The sequence below is a fragment of the Gorilla gorilla genome, chromosome 6 (assembly GCF_029281585.2).
Source record: "Gorilla gorilla gorilla isolate KB3781 chromosome 6, NHGRI_mGorGor1-v2.1_pri, whole genome shotgun sequence".
Taxonomy (NCBI): Eukaryota; Metazoa; Chordata; class Mammalia; order Primates; family Hominidae; genus Gorilla; species Gorilla gorilla.
In genome coordinates, this window is record NC_073230.2 from 167,605,688 (window position 1) to 167,620,661 (window position 14,974).

General features: G+C 46.4%; 1 protein-coding gene across 2 annotated transcripts in view; it reads right to left on the minus strand.

The window, feature by feature from the left end:
* Window positions 1–2,974: 2,974 nt before the first annotated feature.
* The window catches only part of ESYT2 (extended synaptotagmin 2), a 104,475-nt gene continuing 92,475 nt past the window's right edge, over window positions 2,975–14,974 (minus strand). For both annotated transcript variants that reach the window (XM_031007313.3, XM_031007314.3), the window contains 6 exons: window positions 13,549–13,922; window positions 11,069–11,167; window positions 9,103–9,234; window positions 7,551–7,656; window positions 6,470–6,519; window positions 2,975–6,300 (listed from right to left, as the gene is read on the minus strand). In XM_031007313.3, coding sequence (XP_030863173.2) covers window positions 6,255–6,300; window positions 6,470–6,519; window positions 7,551–7,656; window positions 9,103–9,234; window positions 11,069–11,167; window positions 13,549–13,922 — 807 coding nt within the window. In that variant the 3' untranslated portion in view covers window positions 2,975–6,254. The remainder of the gene's footprint in view (window positions 6,301–6,469; window positions 6,520–7,550; window positions 7,657–9,102; window positions 9,235–11,068; window positions 11,168–13,548; window positions 13,923–14,974) is intronic.

Genomic DNA, 14,974 nt, shown 5'->3' on the forward strand with positions numbered 1-14,974 from the left:
GAAGTGCAATGGCACAATCATAGCTCACTGCAGCCTCCTAACCTCCTGGGCTCAAGAGATCCTCCCACCTCAGCCTCCCAAGTAGCTGGAACTGTAAGTGTGCACCCACCATGCCCAGCTAGTTTTTTTTATTTGTATAGAGATGAGGTCTCACTCTGTTGCCCAGGCTGGTTTCAAACTCCTGGGCTCCACTGATCCTCCTGCTTCAGCCTCCCGAAGCGTTGGGCTTACAGGTGTGAGCCGCCGTGCCTGGCCTTCTTTGCAGAGTATTATTATTGGGATTTCCAGGTAGGCAATCTTGTATCTGAAAATGACTATCTCTTTGTAAAAATTTCCAGATAATCTTTTTTCTTTGTATTATATTGCCCAGGAAGTTGAGAATAACAGTAAATAGTTAAAGGCAGACTTCCTGGGTGTTTCCAACTTTCATGTCTCAACTGTTTCTCAGATGCGGATGCCCTTGGCCTTTTCTCTCAATCGTGTCCATCACGCTTGCAGTATCTTCTCCTTAGTCGTCACTAAAAACCGTTAGTAGGTATATATCTTTTTTTGAATGGAAACTTGTTAGACGAGATGAATTATATTTTGGTCTGCCAAACGTATTTATTTCTTGAGACAGGGTCTTGCTGTCTCACCCAGCCTGGAGTGCGGCAACGCAATCATGGCTCACTGCATCCTCGATGTCCTGGCTCCAGTGATCCTTCTTCTGCTCAGCCTCCCGAGTGGCTGGGACCATAGGCATGCGCCACCACGCCTGGCTAATTTTTGTATTTTTGGTAGAGACAGTGTTTTGCCACGTTGCCCAGGCTGCTCTTGAACTCCTGAGCTCAAGTGAACCACCTGCTTTGGCCTCCCAAAGTGCTGGGATTACAGGTGTGAGCCGTCTGCCAAACTTTATACATTTATTCAACAGATATTTGGTTTACCATGTGCCTGGAACAGTGATAGGCGACCAGTGAGTTTTAAATAAAACTCACATAATCTCTGCCCTTGAAAGTTTACAGTCCATGTAGGAAAGTTTTAAATAAAACTAAATTGTAATTACGTTAAATTTGCTGAATCAAAGTAACACAGGCCGGGATGGTGGCGTAGGCCTGTAATCCCAATACTTTGGGAGGCTGAGGTGGGGGGGATCCCTTGATCCCCCTACTGCACTCCAGCCTGGGCAACAGAGTAAGAACCTGTCTCAAAAAAAAAACAAAAACAAAAACAAAAAAACCACACACACACACACATGATGCTAAGAAAACTCACAGGACACAGATCAGCTTTCAACTGAGAAGTTACGGGGAGTGGATGTGAGCTGGGCCAGTCATGGTAAGAGCCCGCGTGGAGGTGCTGGGGAGGGGAGAGGAGCAGGTGTGGAGGTGGGTGGGGCAGAAGCAGGTGTGGATGTGCTGCGGGGGAGGAGCAAGCGTGGAGGTGGGAGGAAGAGCAAATGTGGAGGTGCTGGGGAGGGGAGAAGAGCAAGTGTGGAGGTGGGGGGGTTGGAGCAGGTGTGGATGTGCTGGGGGGAGCAGTGTGGAGGTGTTGGGGAGTTCCGAGCAGGTGTGGAGGTGCTGGGGAGAGGGGCAAGTGTGGATGTGCTGGGGGGGAGGAGCAAGTGTGGATGTGCTGGGGGGGAGGAGCAAGTGTGGAAGTGGGGGGGTTGGAGCAGGTGTGGAGGTGCTGGGGAGAGGGGCAAGTGTGGATGTGCTGGCGGGGAGGAGCAAGCGTGGAGGCGGGAGGGTTGGAGCAGGTGTGGAGGTGCTTGCGGGGAGGAGCATGCCTGGGGGTGTTTAGTGGGAATGTGTAGGGGCCGTCCGTGGAACTGAGAGGCATTGATTGAGGTACAGTGGGTGAGGGCCAGCGGAAGAAGAAACACTCAGCCGCAGAAGTCAGGAAATGCTCTTGGTCTTGAACAGTGGAACACAGCTGAGTGGGAGTGATTTGTCTGAAAGATTCTCCTGACTGTTGTATGGAAAATGGAGCAGGCAGGGGAGAAAGATTGAGAAATAGAGAGGGACGGTGGCTTGGACTGAGGGGACAGAGTTGAGGTGGCTACATTCTCCAGTTAGAGCTCAAGGACTTGGTGTCTGCACATGGGCTGAGGCAGTGGGAGGTGGTTGGTGCTGTCCAGGTCTCAGCTCCAGCACCAAGACAGATGATGGACAGACAGATGGACAAAGGGTGTGCCTTGAGGTGTCCATGTGACACAGAGGATGGGGATGCAGTGGGATGAACTTGTCCTGAGCTCAGAGAACATCTGTATCAGTGACATACATCTGGAAACCAGGGTATTGATGGTATTAAGAACACCACATAAAAATAAAAAGTGATCAGAACCAAAACCCACATTATGCCAATTATTGAGTCTGGTTGAAGGTGAAGACAGCATTGGAAAATGGCCAATAATGTGCAAGGAAAATACAGAGGAAGGCGCTACAGAGGCCAAGAAGGATGGCCCACAGTCAAGGAGAAAGGAAGTGCCCAGTGTGAAATGCCGAGAATCAAGGAGAAAGGAAGTGCCCGCTGTCAAAGGCCCACAGTCAAGGAGAAAGGAAGTGCCCGGTGTGAAATGCTGAGCGGCTACGAGGAAAAGCGCAAGGGCTCCACTCAAGTCGATCCAGACCACCAGTAACGAACGCAACAGGAAGGGATACTCCAGTATCACCCTCAGTGTTCCAACGTTCAGGTGTCTCGGCAGCCCCCGCTGCACTTCTCAGAGCCCTAGTTAAAAACACATTTAAAGTCTATTTTTTCTACGTATGATTATCCTTTAGAAGAGCTGTTTTCGACATGCAGAATGTAATGTGCTGTGCAGAGGAGAGTCAAACTGAGCTGGGAACAGGAAGGATGTCAGCTGCTCTGACGTAGCTGCTGGGAAAACGTGAGCGCAGACAGCAATTGAAACAGTGCACGACGTCTCCTTTCAAATTATCTGACTGCACACTGAACACCTCCCTTCAAAAGACAGAGAAAAACAAATCACGACTGAGCTAACATAAAAGTTTTATTGACTAAATACATGCACTGCCATGTGAAATTAGTTGAACAGAAAGGACGTTCTCTACTTTTTAAACCCCACCCCCACCGCTGTTCTCTATTTGCAGTGGGGGGTCCAGCTGGAGGCGGAATAAATGCAGCAAGCACAGAAAAAACACACAGCTACACACAGGCCTGCATTTGGCTTACGTGCCTGAAAAAGAAGGGCCGACCTCTTGATAGAGAATGTCTGTAAAAGGAATTCTTACCGTGCAGAATATATTATCATGGTAAATACAGTTACAAGGCTGCTTCTGTTTTATTTATTTTTTGAGACGGAGTCTCACTCCGTTGCCCAGGCTGGGTGCAGTGGTGCGATCTTGGCTCACTGCAACCTCCGCCTCCTGGGTTCAAGCGATTCTCCTGCCTCAGCCTCCCGAGTAGCTGGGACTACAGGCGTGCGCTCCACCACCACGCCCGGCTAATTTTTGTATTTTTAGTAAAGATGGGGTTTCTCCATGTTGGCCAGGCTGGTCTTGAACTCCTGACCTCAGGTTATCCGCCCGCCTTGGCCTCCCAAAGTGCTGGGATTACAGGCGTGAGCCACCGCACCCGGTCAGCTGCTTCTATTTTAATCTGAACTTGGAAACACCTTCCTACTTTAAGGCACAGGATCAGCAATAAGAACCCACATGTACGAGCTAACAGAGCTGCACTTCAACTTTACTAAGTTAATTTTCCCTTCATTGGCTTGGCTCAAGGTAGAAAAGTTAAAATTCCCTTTTCTTAGATAAACTGATTATTTAAAACTGAAAATTAACGTTTTGACAACTCAAGAGTGTCTGACATCGCTGGGATCCTGGAGTGCTGAGTGTGGCCTCAATGGTGGCTTCACTCCTCCACATCTGGGAGGTACTTCAGTGCCTCAGAATCACCCACTTTTTTTTTTAAAGAGAATGGAGACAGCAACTGGAGGCCAAGAACCTCCAGGCACTCAAGGCCCTGGAGACAGCGCTACTGACTCCACTGCCTCAGGGCAGGCGCAGTGCTGCTCTACCACTTCCTCTGGGCTTTGTACCTTTAATTGTCTCTACTCTGCCTAAGTGCTTAAATAAAGCATTCCATTAAGCAAAATACACATGGAGCGGATTACACACTGGACTGCAGAACTCAGATGTATGGGATGTTGGTAAAAATTACTGGCATGCTACAATTTCCATGAGTGCTGCTGCTTTATAGATTATGACAGAAGACTTTCAACAGACCTGATTTTTAAAAAACCCTCAACAAATCTAATACTAAGGGAAAGCAACTAGATTTAATGTTGTTACCTGTCTTCCATAAATACCATAGTTAAATGTTTTGTGTGCATATACGTTCGTATGTGTCTATAAAGGTATTGATACGCTTCCCAAATAATCCTATATACTAACATTGGAAATGGTTTATAAAGAGGCTTTACAGTCGCATGTCATTCAGCAGCAGAGAATAAACTGGTCTTTATGATTACATGAAATATGCTGTGAAGCTACAGACTCCATTATAAGTAAAACCATGGTTCAAAGTGTAAGTTATAAATTGAAACAAAATCAAAATCTGCTAGAAGGGAGAGGGTCGGTAGACAGCCACCGGCCTCGTTTATAAATTGAAACAAAATCAAAATCTGCTAGAAGGGAGGGTGGGTAGACAGCCACCAGCCTTGTTTATAAATTCAAACAAAATAAGAATCTGCTAGAAGGGAGGGTGGGGAGACGCCACCCGCCCCGTCACAGGCACTTTGGTTTGTTTGGTCATGTGAGTTTTACCCACAAGTTGTATAGTTCCATGAAACAAGCTAAGAGTTCCAATTTAAATTACAAAGCTATACTTTCCTTAATATATTTATACATAGTTTTAAGATGTTCTCATGGCTATGGAAGCCATTTTCAGCATATAGCTTATAATATACACTTAATCGTCTACATATGTGCATTCTTTCTTTACAGACACACACAGCCTATGACACTGCAACAGAGCCTCACCTCACAGGAGGTCTGGGAGACTCTTAAGTACAGAAACCTGCTTTTAACAGTCTAAACAGGATAAAAATTGCATAACAATATCCCAATATTAAGGTCAGTCATGGCATAAAGTGAGGCAGCCTGGGAAGCGGCTGCTGAGAACAGCAGGGGCCGGGCTCGCAGCTGTGGCGACCCCAACCCTGGTGGTGGCCAGTGCACATCGGCTCAAAGGTCCCACATCCTATGTGTGAGGTCACACTGGGGGTTCCTGACAATAATGAGATTGAGCTTTCAATTTTTAATGCAATATCCTGTCTACTCACCCCAATCTACCTCACAACCTTTAAAAGGACAATGTGTACCTTCCTTTTTTATAGGCTGGGAAAACATTGAAAATTAACAAAGCTCATGACTGATTGTTTGACAACAGCTTAATTGCTAACATTGAAAGTCTGCTCTTACAGTTGAGGAAAAGTACAAGGTGTCTGTATACTGTTTCATAAGTAAGTTACAACAGCAATTAAAATAAACATAAGACATTTCATTTTTATGTAAGAAATTTCAGATTAGCACAATGTGATTTATGAACCATGACAATTCTCTTAATATCTTATATTACTCAGTTATAAAACATTTTTCCTTATAAGCCCTTCAACTTACTTCTCAATAATACATCCTTCTATTTATGAAAATGTTAATATTTTGAATACTTTATTTCATCTTTCATAATGGGCAGAAACATACTAACATTTAATAATATTTCAGCTTTTCTTTTCAAAAAGAAACACCACAAAATAGGTCACTGAGAACTTTTTGCTGCAAAGATGAAAATGATTATTTGTCACACGAATTTAATAAGTTTTAGAAGAAAATATATATATTTCCTTGATCTATTTCCTTCTGAATTTAAACCAGCATGTAAAGATTATAAAAAATAGTCTATTTACATGGCATAGTATACCTCAGTGATATATAAACAAGGCCATAATAAAGCACAGACACATCCGACTCCTACGGACACAGCTGAGCAGAGTCCACAGACACAAGAGCTACCGCCGCCCTACTGCACGTTGTAGGAACTGGCGAAATCCTAGAGGAAATCCAACACAGAAAATTTAATGATAATATTGGCCAAATTTGCCTAAAATGTCAACAATTTTATAAAACTATTAAGGTATGTATAACTAAATCCATGAAATTATAAAAATAACATTGGTATGTCTGTGAGAGGGTGTGTTCCGGGTGGAGGTGGAGAGCTACGCTGAAGAGGACCTCTCCTGCCTGGTGCGGCTATGTCATCGCCTGAGGCCTCGTCCCATCTTCCGTGAGGTCATACCTGAGAAAGACAGTGACAGGAAGGTGGTGACGGATACAGGACCAAGTAGGAAAAGCCTATCAGATACGTGTCGGGTTCCACCACTGTCTATGGGGGACACTACCCACCGGGCGGGGAAAGCGTTTTTAGCTACACACTGGGGTTCTCTGTCTGCAGCAGGGACACTCACCACTGGGTCCAGCCTTTGGCAAGTTCTTCAGATGCCAGAGCAACCAATACCTGTGGGTTTTTAAAAAAGCAGTTAAAGTAGGCTGGGCTGGGGGCACTGGCTCCCGTCTATAATCCCAGCACTTTGGGAGGCCAAGATGGGAGGATCGCCTAAGCCCAAGAGTTTGAGACCAGCCTGGGCAAGATAGTGAAACCTTGTCTCTATTAAAAATAAAACAAATTTATCTGGGCGTGCTGACACGCACCTTGGTCCCAGCAACTCGGGAGGCTGAGACAGCGATTGCTGGAGCCCAGGCATTTGAAGCTGCAGTGAGCCATGATCGCGCCACTGGACTCCAGCCTGTGCTTCTACAGACCCTGTCTCTAAATAAATAAACAAATACATAAAGTAGGCTAAGGCAATGTCTTTGAGATCTTTTACCACTTCTTCTCATCTCTCTAATCTTCTGTCTTCATCTAGGAATGTGGACTCTCCCTTTTCTGAAGGCTCTTATTTTTTCAATCTCTTCTACCCCTGTGAGCACCTGTAAGCTATATCGCTGAATACATCTAAGAAATCCTTCATGCAACCAGCAGTCTTAAAATTCAGCTATGACGGAATATCAGCGGAGATGACTCACAGGAGGGGTGGCCCACGTGCCCTCCATGGCAGCACAGCTGACGAAATGATGCCCGTGACTGAAATCTCTTCCTCCCCAACTGAATCTACTCTCATTCCTAAATAACATACACCCACATGACAAAGTGAAATGTGAAATACGGACAAAGACTAGAAGAAATTCACATAAATAAAGCCAAAGAATTTTAGAAAAAGAGCAGAGCCGTCAGTTGAGGAGATGGAATTGTAAGAGATTATTTTCCTTCAATGTGATACTTGAACAAAAATTTGAAGACTTAACTTAAAATCTCTTCAGAAAGCACAGATGTTTTGACTGTCTTTATAGCCCATGATTTATAAACAAGCATCGACCTCGTAAGTTCGCCCCTTCCGCTTACACAGACATGGTCTAAACACTGCACTGCAGGTAAATGTTCAGTTTTACAAAGTGCAGGAACTGATTGAGGATTCGTTTGGCACTTACTTTGCCAAGGAGCCCTTTGTCTTTGGACAGGAAGCCGCCGCTGTTCTTCACGGCAACGTCGAGCGTTCTCCTCTGCACCTCTGGTAACGAAACACTGAAATCAAAGCTGAAATAGGAAACGAGTGCCTTACTTTATCCATCGTTCTGCTGTATTTTCTTATAACTAAAAATGGCATTTCTGCTCATGAGATCATTCCAAATGTCATGTTTGTTTTTTATTATAAAACTGAGTTCTTTTACCTAATGTTTTAATCTGGCATTTCAGGAAGACTCAAAAACCAACATTTTTTTCATTTCCCACACATAAGAGAAGGCTCTGGCATCCCATAGATGTCTGGGTCCCAAGGTCCCTGGCTCACTCATGGGTGGGTGAGGAGCGTCTCTGAACATGTCTGACTCTTCCTGGGGGTTAAAATGTGGGATAATGTTGACAAAACAGCAATTCCAGAGCAGCCCACTCACTCAGGCTTTCCACTCAGTCTTGTTTAGTCTTCAGGCCCTATTCCCACTATCTCCAATAAAAAAAAGTATGTGCTTGCAGCTTCGCAGGAGGGAGAAGGCCTCCAAAGCACTCCTGATGCTCAGCCAGACGCTGCACTAAAGCGCCTGCAGGGCGTCTCTCCTCGGGGCTGCGGGTGCCTGCCCCAGGCCACCGTGCTGGAAACCCAGATGGGCATGTGGAGTCTCCAGACACTTGAATGCTTATGGGTAGGAGCACTCTGCACAACCTCATCAGGGGTTGATGCACGCCTGCCAGTTTCTGATGTGTGTTTTACATAAAGCTACTTGTATGAAAGTACAATGAATGAGGAGGATGTTTAAAGATGAAATGTAAACTGAATTAGCAGATAGCGACACCATACAACTGTATTATTATCATTTCCCAAAACACGGGTGGGTTTTGAAGCACTAGGGGACAATCACCTAAGATACCAAAATGGTACAGATTGGCAGCTCTTTAAAAGTGGGGGCCAATGACCCCTGGGCGTGTCTCTGAGACCCTCCTAGGAGGTCACCAAATCACCCTGACCACAGAAGCAGGCTCCAGCCCCTCTTGAGCCAGACCACTAAAGAGATGAGCAAAAATGCTGAACAATAACACCATTCTTTTCATTATTATGTTTTTTATTTTTGGAAATACAGTTGTTTTTCCAATATGTCATACGTTAAGATGTTTGGGGCTTACTGTTATTTAAAAATAAAATTAAAAATATATGTATCCTTAAATTCTCAGTTTTAATTGATAACATAGTTAAGTGTCAACAGATATAACCCCCAAAAATGAGTTCTTCCGGGCCATCAATAACCTGATCTTTATTTAATCACTAGTCTCCATGTCCACAGGGTTATAACTTGAATCTACTGTATTTAGAGCTTCTACATGAAGGTCAAAATGCTTGTTTTGAGAAGTATGTTTGCTAAAATTTGGTTTCTGATTGAACTTCTCAACAGCTGATTTATGTGCTTTGGCCACTCAAAGGCACCATTTAGGGCCTTCTTAATCCGTCACTTCAACCAGGCAGTCTATCCTCAGCTGGATAAAATACCGTACCTTTGATCAAACACTGGATTTAATGTTTTCTTTGACACGTGTGTTTTCCTCCTTCCTGACCGCCTCTTGTCTGGTAATAAATACATGCGGACATAGGGGTCAGAGCCGTCTTCAGAGAAGGCAATGAGGTTTCTTACAACACAAACCAGAGAAGACGAGGTATTAGGATCGAGAAAAAGAGAATTAGCAGCACATTCAGATGTGCTTTATCAAGCTTTGATTTCATGTTTATCTACAAACCGAGAAGCAACAAGGAACAGAATGCGTGAGGCGCTTTTGCCGCCCCCGACGGCTGCCTGGTGGCATCTCCCAAACTCCTTTCTTAGTGGCTTTCTCAGCAGCGACTTCGGCCTTCATTTCTCAAGCCCAGAGTTTGGAGGACGTTCCAAGTCCTTGGTCTCTGCTTGTAACAGAGTGACGGTTGTCTTTCCATAATGCTTCTGCCATTTTCTCTCTCACAGCCAAGAAAGCCAGGCCCCCACCCCACAGTGCCTACCCCTCCAGACGGGGGCTGCTCCTTTGTAACAAACGCGGTCAGGTGCCCAGCTGCACAGGCCCCCACATTCTTCGCTTGCTGACTGACCACAAAGTCTAGGAGGGATTGTTTTGCTAGACTCCTCTACAACAGTATCCCCCACGATCATTATCTTAGTGGCAAGAATATATGAACTTCTCAAGAGTGATGTACTGAACTCTACAGTTTTATCATCTTTCTAAACGGTGCTAATTTTATTTTCCTATGTTTCCAACAGCTATTTATAAGCACCAAATTTTTATATCATATTTTAAACCACTAATAGGACAGAGAAAATTGCATAAAAGGAAAATAGTTCGTAAGCCCACAGTATCACTGTTAACAAATGCAATTAATGCAACAGTCACCTGACTTTATACTTATTAATATAACGAACAAGTTAAAATAAATTTTTCCTGATTAGGCCAGTCATGGTGGCTCAAGTCTATAATCCCAGTGCTTTGGGAGGCCAGGAATTAGAGACCAGCATCTCCATAAAAAAATTAAAAATTAGCCAGGCCTGGTGGCTTCCACCTATAGTCCCAGCTACTCAGGAGGCCTGGCCAACATGGTGAAACCCAGTGTCTACTAAAAATACAAGTTAGTCGGACGAGGTAGTGCACGCCTGTAATCCCACCTACTCGGGTGGCTGAGGCAGGAGAATTGCTTGAACCCAGGAAGCGGAAGTTGCAGTAAGATGAGATTGTGCCACTGCACTCCAGCCTGGGGGACAAAGTAAAACTCTGTCTCCAAAAAAAAAAAAAAAAAAAAAATACACACACACACACACACACACACACACACACTCTTCCTGCTCTAGGCTACACATTTGTACAGTATGCTACTGTGCTGAATACTGTAGGCAATTGTGACATATTTGTTTATTTTTTGTTTCTTTTTGAGACAAAGTTTCGCTCTTGTTGCCCAGGCTGGAGTGCAATGGCACGATCTTGGCTCACAGCAACCTCTGCCTCCTGGGTTCAAGTGATTCTCCTGCATCAGCCTCCCTAGTAGCTGGGATTACAGGCATGCACCACCACACCTGGCTAATTTTGTATTTTTAGTAGAGACAGGGTTTCTCCATTTTGGTCAGGCTGGTCTCGAACTCCAGACCTCAGGTGATCTGCCCACCTCAGCCTCCCAAAGTGCTGGGCTTACAGGCGTGAGCCACCACGCCAAGCCATATTTGTGTATTTAAACACATAAAAGGTACAGTAAAAATACAGTATGATCTTAGGGGACCGTTGTACTTCGGTGACCAAAATGTTGTCATGTGACATACGCAGTGGTGACACCCTTTACGAGCACCGTCTCTGGAGGTTTAATTGCTTTGTCCTTTCTACATGAAACATAAATGGATGTTTGGAAATCCTAAAGGCGGTGTCTACATCATCCTATCCAGCATCCACACTCAGCAGCACAGCAGCGGGCGCGTGGGACCCCAGCCCCCACCTGCAGGCATGCACGACCACGATAAGCTTGTTTCTCTGCGAGCTGTGCCGGATGGTCAGCTGGATCTGCCCCAGTGGAGACTGTCCCAGGGTCGTCCCGCTGTGGGAAAAGAGCAGAAAGTCACCAGCTTGCCTGAGACTGGAGAACGTTGTGATTCATTGGTCCACTGTACACAATAAGATAATTTCTATTCATTTAGACAAAAAGAAGCCAAATTACCCATGAACTTAAACATAACTTGAAACTTCTGGGTACAAGTCAAACAGATGAATATTTTACTTGAGGGTTCGATATAAATTAATTATTCAAAGCTGACATTATTTCTTTTGTTTTTGTTTTTTGAGACGGAGTTTCACTCTTGTTGCCTAGGCTGGAGTGCAATGGCGCAATCTTGGCTCACTGTTCCTGGGTTCAAGCGATTCTCCTACCTCAGCCTCTTGAGTAGCTGGGATTACAGGCGCCCGCCACCACGCCCAGCTAATTTTTTGTAGTTTTAGTAGAGACAGGGTTTCACCATGTTGGCCAGGCTGGTCTCAAATTCCTGACCTCAGGTGATCCACCTGCCTCGGCCTCCCAAAGTGCTGGGATTACAGGCGTGAGCCATCGCGTCCAGCCAACTGACAGTTTTTTAGTTAGGGTCCTGAGAACTAAAAGTAAAATCCTAAGCCCCCACCCCACTCCCACATGAGTGGACCCAGGGGACCCCAGAGAAACCTTAAACACTGAGTTCCTGACCACAACAGGACGAGAGGTTATTTATACCCCTCCCTTCGCAGTTCAGATGCAACAACCGACTGGCATTAATGCTGCAGCAGAGATCGTTAATACTGAAGGAACAGATTCCTTGTGGCAATAAGATACCAAGCTACAAAGAAGACCTGGGGCCATGCCAGGCAAGGGTAAACCTCACACCCAACGCTTAACAGAATAAACTGGGTTCTACCTGCCGCCAGGTGTTTCTTTCTCCAGCAGCTAAACAAGCACTGGCCTCGAGAGCAGCAGTGTTAAAGCAAAATCCCAGCTTGTCCTGATGCAGATGCTGACTCACTGACCCCTGCTCCACCGGCGCTAACTGCAGCTTTGACTGACGAGAGGCTGATTTCACAACTTCCTCCTGATGGCAGACCCTGACCACGGACTGCTGCTGGCTATTCTAGAGAGGCTGGGCACTCTGCGGCATTCACAGCTCCTCCTGGAACCTGCTGAGGACGCGTGCTCCGCACAAAGCTCCTGCCCTACCCTTCCGCCTCTGAGGTGCTTCCGGGCCTGTCAGGCTGGCCGGCCTGCAGGCTGCAACCCTATAAGGAATAGTCTCCTTTCTAAATGTGCAGATCTTATGATTCACCAATTGAGCACCCGAGGTTAAAACCACACAGCGTCCTTATTACAAGCATCAGCCCCGTGGTCCTTGTTAAGCAGTTTCTAGCCTGTCCTACCCGAATTTGCATGTCCCGTCTCAAAGCCTCATGCAAGCCACGTGCTCTCTTCCCATCTGATGAGACTGCAGCGCCCTTCCTTCCATTTCTCTCTGCTCAAGGATGGAACACAGACCCCCAAAATGACAACTGGTCTTGTTCAGTGGCCCCTAAGATCATTTCTACTTCCCAAATTGAGCTCCTGAGAAAAAGTAGTTCCTTGTTTAAAATTCTATTTCCTTCTGGAGCAAGAGAGAAGGAATGTTTTCTTCTTTCCAAAATAGTGGACATGAGAAAGCATGAAAGAAAAAAGTGAGTGTGGCTCAGGGGAGGGCGGCTGTGCAAGCTCCACAGTCTGCGTGTGCTTTTTCTAATGGCTCAGAAGCACCTTTGCCTCTGTTTCTGTTACTATTTTCGTATTACTCAACACACCTCTTATAACACCACACAGGGAGAACTATTTCAAAGGTCAATTTTGTTTCTTCCACCAAGAGGAAAAGGTTAACATCTGAAGCTTGTGATAACTACAGACAACTTTTTCCTCCATATCTAAAGAAACCCTTAACACACACCTGAGTCATGGGGCTTAAATAAGGAGCCAAAACAGACATCCGAAGACAAACAAAAGAGACTGAGCAACAGCGATGGGATCCGACTACGTGAAAGAGCAGGTCTGTCCTCACACAACGGGGAGGCCAGGGCTTCTCTGGTGGCCGCAGCGAGGCCCGCGGGCCAGCTCTGCGTCTGTCTTCCTGGCAGAGGCCCAGGCACACAGCAGCGTTCCGGCGCTGCCTCCTGTCTTTCCTACTGTGAAACCTATTACTCCATCACGTTCTAATCTTTAATGACTAAATCCTAGAAAATGGCAGGTTTTATTTCCAAAGTCCGAGATGCAGTAAGCAAAACAGCAACACAACCTGAAGTGCTGTCAGTTAACCTAAGATTAGGCCTCCCTCCCCAAAGCATGCCGGCCTCATGCTCTGCTGCGTTAAACGACTCTCTCCCAGCGTGGGGTGGGGGGCGCTTGCTCTGCTGGTGAGAAACAACATGGTGGCACTTAGTTACTTTTCCAGCTGCCTCAGCCTTTGCCGCAGCTCCTGGGTGGCGATGGGCAGCGAGATGTCCGAGGCGATGCTGGGGGTGGGCTCCTTGACTGAGATGTGGCCTGGGGAGGCCAGGAGGCTGGAGGAGCTTCTGCCCAGGTCGTGCAGCCCCTGAGGACCGGCCTCAGGGGGCTGGGCCTTTTCTTCCATACCAGGCTTATCACTGCCCCCAATGACTGGTGTGGATGGAGCTGTGTTGCTGCCACCAGGGCCTGGAGACCCAGACATATGAGATTTGATGGATGTTTTCCTCCCCTCTTTGGACACAGAGGGACGTTTGACTTGAGCTGAGTGTTGGTGGTCTGGAGGCCTTTCTTGCTTTTCGAGATGGAGCACCTAGAGGTGGACATAAACATAAAAATTAAACTTGGTGACACTGGTAACATCCTAATACTGGAACAGCCTGGGATGTCTTTACCTGCAAAAATTTCTTTAAAACTTAGCTCAAAAAAAATTTTTTTTTAAAGGAAAGTTTAGGTAACCAAAATATCACTTCTGTGATACAAATACCACTTTTTTCCTAGAGATGGGGACCTGCTAAGCTGCACAGGCCGCAGTGCTGTAGCTCTCCACAGGGGTGACCATCGTGCACTACACCACAAGCTCCTGGCCTCAAGAGATCCTCCCGCCTCAGCCTGCGTCTTCAGGCTCTGGTGGCAGCAACAGGGCGGTGGCAGTGATAAGCCTGGTGTGGAAGGGCAGGCCACCCCCCTGAAGCTGACCCTCTGGTGCCACACAACCTGGGCAGAAGCTCCTCCATCCTCCCCAGGCCACGCCTCAGGCAAGGAGCCCCCCATAACACTTCCGCGTATTCCTCTAATCTCTTCCGTTTGCATGTATTCCTACACAACTGTGGGACAATGTTTTTACGTCAAGAGCCCAGAGTCGCATTTCCTCGACACAAGACCAAATCCCGTATTCTACATAAGGCGTTTCCACCCGGCGTCCCCAGAGGGAGGAAGAAAGTCCAGAACCCCTGCTATCCAGCAAGATCACCCCAACAACCTGGCATGAGTGCAGGAGCAGGGGGTTCCCGCAGGGCCTGGGGTCTCCCAGTTGTGTGAGCACACGAGCTGGTCCCTGGGCTGGCTTGAGCAAAGTCTACACCTTGTAAATCACTCCACTCACGTGACAGCTTAAAGATTTTTTCTGGTTTTAGGAAATAACGCTGCGGTGAACATCTTTATGTTCCTGGTCTCCCCACACTTTGTATCACCAAAACAAAAGTCAGGTTTCTAGAAGAAAGGCCAAGGAGCCTTCAGATGAGTGGCTCAGGGTTGCCGCAGCTCCCTCTGGAGAGGTGTGCGACACCTCCAGTCTCTGCCGGGGGCAAGGAGGCTGTTCCCACTGCCCCCTCAATAGAAGACATTTGTAATTTTCTTAAAAAG